Here is a 6,000-nt window from a genome sequence, read left to right as displayed (position 1 = left end):
TTGCCTAAAGGCAACACGGAAACCTACTCTCAGATAGTAGCACTAATAAAGGAGAGTTGGTACGAAGATCTAATGCCATGGAGTGAACTAGTGGGAAAAAAAAATTTGGTTGGCAACAGTGTAGTTTAATTTATCGCCCTTGACAGGTTGTAATTTTTTTATTAGTAACATCTCCTAAATCGACCATTGGTGTTCCTGAAAAATAAATGACGTAATCGAATTATGTGCTTCCTAAAATTCGTTGCAATAGCAACCCACGTCATCGTGACGTTTCAATTTCGGGATTCAAGCAGAAACATCAAGTGAGAAGCATGGTCAAACTTACAGATCAAGACTATATTTTTCTTAAGAAATTTGTCTTTGAAAATATTGAACAGGCCCTGGAGGAACTGGCCCAGGAACACCCAGATGGTTCAACCACGATAGACATTACTTTACATCTTCTACGCATGCACTATAAGATAAAGATTCTAGGACACTTCAGCCCAATAGAAGCTGAGACCGAGGTCATTGAAGCACTGGATAAAAAGGTCTCAGAAAACAAAGTCCTTAAAAATGAATTGGGCAAGTTTGTCAAATGTTAGACTTGGATTTTAACGTAAGTAGATTTGAGGCTAGATTTATAGTTATATAGATTCTCTAGATCCACATCTAGACTTCGAGATGTGCAGCTAATTCAATATCATATATTCTAGATCTAGACTAGGTCTTCGGCGAGATAAATTTTACATTCAAATCTAGATCTAGACTGTAGATCTAGACTAGATTCTAAAATAGATCAACTTTAATAGTACAGATTTTACAGAACCTGAGATCTAGATCTAGACTCTAACTACTATATCTAGATCTAGATCTATACTAATAGATTAATCATTTATGGAAGACAAGTTATTTTTCAATAACTTAAATAATGGGGTAAAATTGTTTTCTAGATTTACACTCTCTCTGATTCCCCCCCCCTCCCCAAATGGCAAAAGTAGGCCTAATATGTGTGTGCGTGTGTTTGTGTGTGTGTGCGTGCGTGTGTGTATGTACATAATAAATCTGTATTACATTCTGACCCTTCATTCTTTCGGAAGACGTTTATTGTACCCTAGAATAGTCTGATACATAAAAAAACAGAAGTATGACTTACAAACTGTTTTGGGCAACCGCCTTTCCTTAAAGCTTTGGGGGCTCACTATGAAATGGTTAGGATTAATTCAAAATTTAAACGTGAAAATGTACGAAAAAAGGCAAACGTTTTATTACACTAGATATTAATACAGTATTGTAAAGAGACGAAGGCTCAGCTGATTCGTTCAAATTGACATGACTCATAATAAAAAGCCATTCTTCAGTTGAAGGAGCACGGCGCAAGGGTGGTCCAATGAAAGGCTAGTGCCAATGCTGGACAACGAGAATGGACCGGCCTTTCTCTCTCAATATCCTGTTAAGAGCAGCTGCTGACCGGTAAAGGTGGAGGGTTTTGGTGTCGTCAGCGGACAGATGACGATGATTCTTTTTTCGTTGTTTTTTTTTTTTCACTAAATGGTCGCAATATTTAAAAATTTGTAGAAAAATATTTTATATAAAATGTTAATAGAAATTTTTGATAGTAAAAAATGATGCTTTTTACTTTTAAAAAAGATTCTAGAATCTAATAAAAATAATCATTTTTATTTACCCCCAATTAAACGAAATAAAAATAAATGTCTGGAATACTCTGGAATATAATTCTACTTCTTGATCTAGATGCAGCGATCTAAGAATCTTTTTAAAAAAATATCTTTAAATCTTGTAACATAAATCTATGTAAAGTCCTGTTTTTACTTGTGTATTGCAAAATATTATAGAATCTACTTGTACAAGACCTCGTGTAGTTATCATTAGGGCCTATGTTTATTAGCAGGTCTACCTTATTGTTATTGACCCAGCCAGGCATAGTGACCAACACCATGGAAGGTACAGGGCAAGCAGTATGTTGTGCAAGGGTGATGTCCTTAAGGATGGCAGTGACGCTGACTGTTGTTCTACAGGTGACCTGGCTAAGGTTCAACATACTGTCTACACTGCTACTTCTGAGGCCTGGACTGCACTCTACAACATGTTGGATCTCATGCATGTCAAGCTTGCTTTTGTCCATTGGTGAGTATCATTTTAGTGCATGTTTTATGATAATTCGCCACTTTGTATGTTATGTGTGTTTGTACTTTTGAACTCAATATTTTTGTTTTAATTTTGGTCTTCAGGCAGGTGAGCACTTTGTCACTCAAGAAATTGTTTGGAATTCTGTTGTCCAGGTTGAGCTCATGTGTTGAAGAATGTTTTGAAGAAACCTTTAGTAAAGAGAACAATCTAGTTTGATGACTTGTGTCCGACTAGTTTCACGGTAAGAACCTGTTAACATGTTATTACTTATGCGACACCTTTTTATTTCTTTTTTTTATTTAACAATGAACTATTGCATTAATGTTTCTGACCCGTGGTCTTCACTCCACAAGTTGAATCACATATTTGTCGAGTTTGTTTTTGTGGTGAGTTCTATTTTAAGCGTTTGAAAATGTTGAAAAGAAATGCGATGAAATCTGACAACATATCTCGATGCTTGCATTTTATACACGTGACTATAATATTTCGTTTTTTATTTTACAAAGCTTCTATGAACTGACTCTGACTACAAAGCTTCTATGAACTGACTCTGACTACAAAGCTTCTATGAACTGACTCTGACTACAAAGCTTATATAAACTCACTCTGACTGCAAAGCTTCTATGAACTGACTCTGACTACAAAGCTTCTAGGAACTGACTCTGACTACAAAGCTTCTAGGAACTGACTCTGACTACAAAGCTTCTATGAACTGACTCTGACTACAAAGCTTCTATGGACTGACTCTGACTACAAAGCTTCTATGAACTGACTCTGACTACAAAGCTTCTATGAACTGACTCTGACTGCAAAGCTTCTATGAACTGACTCTGACTACAAAGCTTCTAGGAACTGACTCTGACTACAAAGCTTCTATGAACTGACTCTGACTACAAAGCTTCTATGAACTGACTCTGACTACAAAGCTTCTATGAACTGACTCTGACTACAAAGCTTATATAAACTGACTCTGACTGCAAAGCTTCTATGAACTGACTCTGACTACAAAGCTTCTATGAACTGACTCTGACTACAAAGCTTCTATGAACTGACTCTGACTACAAAGCTTCTATGAACTGACTCTGACTACAAAGCTTCTAGGAACTGACTCTGACAACAAAGCTTCTATGAACTGACTCTGACTACAAAGCTTCTAGGAACTGACTCTGACTACAAAGCTTCTATGAACTGACTCTGACTACAAAGCTTCTATGAACTGACTCTGACTACAAAGCTTCTAGGAAATGACTCTGACAACAAAGCTTATATAAACTGACTCTGACAACAAAGCTTCTATGAACTGACTCTGACAACAAAGCTTCTATGGACTGACTATGACTACAAAGCTTCTATGGACTGACTATGACTACAAAGCTTATATAAACTGACTCTGACAACAAAGCTTCTATGGACTGACTATGACTACAAAGCTTCTAGGAACTGACTCTGACTACAAAGCTTCTATGAACTGACTCTGACTACATAGCTTCTATGAACTGACTCTGACTACAAAGCTTCTATGAACTGACTCTGACTACAAAGCTTCTATGAACTGACTCTGACTACAAAGCTTCTATGAACTGACTCTGACTACAAAGCTTCTATGAACTGACTCTGACTACAAAGCTTCTATGAACTGACTCTGACTACAAAGCTTATATAAACTGACTCTGACTACAAAGCTTCTATTAACTGACTCTGACTACAAAGCTTCTATGAACTGACTCTGACTACAAAGCTTCTATGAACTGACTCTGACTACAAAGCTTCTAGGAACTGACTCTGACTACAAAGCTTATATAAACTCACTCTGACTGCAAAGCTTCTATGAACTGACTCTGACTACAAAGCTTCTAGGAACTGACTCTGACTACAAAGCTTCTAGGAACTGACTCTGACTACAAAGCTTCTATGAACTGACTCTGACTGCAAAGCTTCTATGAACTGACTCTGACTACAAAGCTTCTATGAACTGACTCTGACTACAAAGCTTCTAGGAACTGACTCTGACAACAAAGCTTATATAAACTGACTCTGACAACAAAGCTTCTATGAACTGACTCTGACAACAAAGCTTCTATGGACTGACTATGACTACAAAGCTTCTAGGAACTGACTCTGACTACAAAGCTTCTATGAACTGACTCTGACTACAAAGCTTCTATGAACTGACTCTGACTACAAAGCTTCTAGGAACTGACTCTGACTACAAAGCTTCTATGAACTGACTCTGACTACAAAGCTTCTATGAACTGACTCTGACTACAAAGCTTCTATGAACTGACTCTGACTACAAAGCTTCTATGAACTGACTCTGACTACAAAGCTTCTATGAACTGACTCTGACTGCAAAGCTTCTATGAACTGACTCTGACTACAAAGCTTCTAGGAACTGACTATGACTACAAAGCTTCTAGGAACTGACTCTGACTACAAAGCTTCTAGGAACTGACTCTGACTACAAAGCTTCTATGAACTGACTCTGACTACATAGCTTATATAAACGCACTCTGCCTGACAGTCTGGTTAATAAATGTTTACACGTTAGTTCTCCAACATCCGATCTCGAATCAAGCTGAAATTTTGCACAATTATTTTTTTTACCTGACAATACAAGAATAAATATTATTAAAAAAATAACCAATTAATTAATTAACTATTGGTAATTAGTTATTTTGTTTTATATCGAACTATAGAAATAAAGTGTACTTAAGTGATGCTGTGGTATAAGTTGAATAAGTCCCCTTTATACTTTGTAGGTCGCCGCTTTAAAGTTTGATGCAAACAATAGATAATTATAAAACCTTTTGTTTTCATAAACGATTTTCTGGCACAGTGTTTAGCCCTTACGATATAAAGGGAGAGTAATCCTTGAAGGACTTTGGGCCCGACATTGCCTAAATTGTGCCGATGGGCCAAAACTCAAACTCAACTTTTTGTTTATATTAATACATTTAAAAAGCGATCACAGTAACATTGATTAGATACCCCCTTCTTTCTGTCTCCCCTTTTCCTATTTCCTAATTGGTCCAGGCAAGTGATTGGATCATAGTGTATTAAAGAAAGCTAAAAGCATGAATGCGCTAAACAAAAAAATGATAAAACTATATCTAATCGCTCAGATTTATAATTGTCAGTCTAGATCTATTAAAAATGTAATTACACGACTGATCCTAACTTACCGATACAACTAAGCTTAATGTAAGCTTTGTTTTTTTCGTTTGTTTGTTTTTTGTAAGAATTTTTCAAATTTCCCTGTTTTCTCTTCAGGACAGTGATGTTGTGCTGTGAGATTGAATGCAGACTAGGAGGAAAGTGTTGTCGACTGCTGCCCAGGCTGAGGTCACGTGTTAAAGAAATTGATCTGTGGTTTGTAAAAACTTTGAAGAAATTGTTGGTGGCTGCTGTCTTGGTTGAGGTCATGTGTTACAAAGTATTATGTAATTATTAGACCATTTAATAAAAATGTTTTGTCAAATCATTTTTTTTCTTCTTCATCAGTTTGTACAAAAGTCTATTTCTAAATTATATCTTAATGTGTTAATATCAATTATATTCTGATTGTCTTCAGAAGATGGTGACATAAATAACCTAGAAAACTACTTATTGTAAATAGATACATATTTACAACAGATTTGTATTAAATGTTATACATTTGTACATATTTTGAGTTATGAATGGACCTTAGTTTTAATCCTTTAGTCGTCTAACGTATAGCGCTTGGGCCATAAAGGAGAAGTCGCCGTTGAGGGATTATGGGCAGGACATGGCTTATAGTGTGCCGATGTGCCAAAACCCCAAACTATCAGATATATAGATATATAAATTAGGAGCCTAAGAAGTATAACTGACGTTAAAACTTAAGTTTTA

The 6,000-nt window shown here is 36.1% G+C and overlaps 1 protein-coding gene across 2 annotated transcripts; it reads left to right on the top strand.

Annotated features, from left to right (window-relative positions):
* Positions 1-257: 257 nt before the first annotated feature.
* Positions 258-5,611, top strand: LOC106065389 (tubulin alpha chain-like). 2 transcript variants are annotated; one of them, XM_056020772.1, is made up of 4 exons: positions 258-598; positions 1,889-2,127; positions 2,232-2,371; positions 5,401-5,611. In XM_056020772.1, exons 1-3 carry the CDS (start codon positions 578-580, stop codon positions 2,344-2,346), a joined length of 375 nt encoding a protein of 124 aa, XP_055876747.1. In that variant the 5' UTR covers positions 258-577; the 3' UTR covers positions 2,347-2,371; positions 5,401-5,611. The 2 variants fall into 2 exon arrangements, with proteins under 2 accessions (XP_055876747.1, XP_055876756.1); XM_056020781.1 differs by having other exon boundaries at positions 260-598; positions 1,892-2,127.
* The last annotated feature ends 389 nt before the right edge of the window (positions 5,612-6,000 follow it).

This window comes from Biomphalaria glabrata, chromosome 1, assembly GCF_947242115.1.
Source record: "Biomphalaria glabrata chromosome 1, xgBioGlab47.1, whole genome shotgun sequence".
Taxonomy (NCBI): Eukaryota; Metazoa; Mollusca; class Gastropoda; family Planorbidae; genus Biomphalaria; species Biomphalaria glabrata.
Note: the sequence above shows the minus strand (reverse complement) of the source record. Positions and strands in the feature narration are given on the sequence as shown.

Coding starts and splice junctions, on each gene's coding strand:
- LOC106065389 (XM_056020772.1), top strand. CDS start 578: ATGTTAGACTTGGATTTTAAC. Junction 599..1,888: donor TGTTAGACTTGGATTTTAAC/GTAAGTAGATTT, acceptor TATGTTTATTAG/CAGGTCTACCTTATTGTTAT. Junction 2,128..2,231: donor AAGCTTGCTTTTGTCCATTG/GTGAGTATCATT, acceptor TTTGGTCTTCAG/GCAGGTGAGCACTTTGTCAC.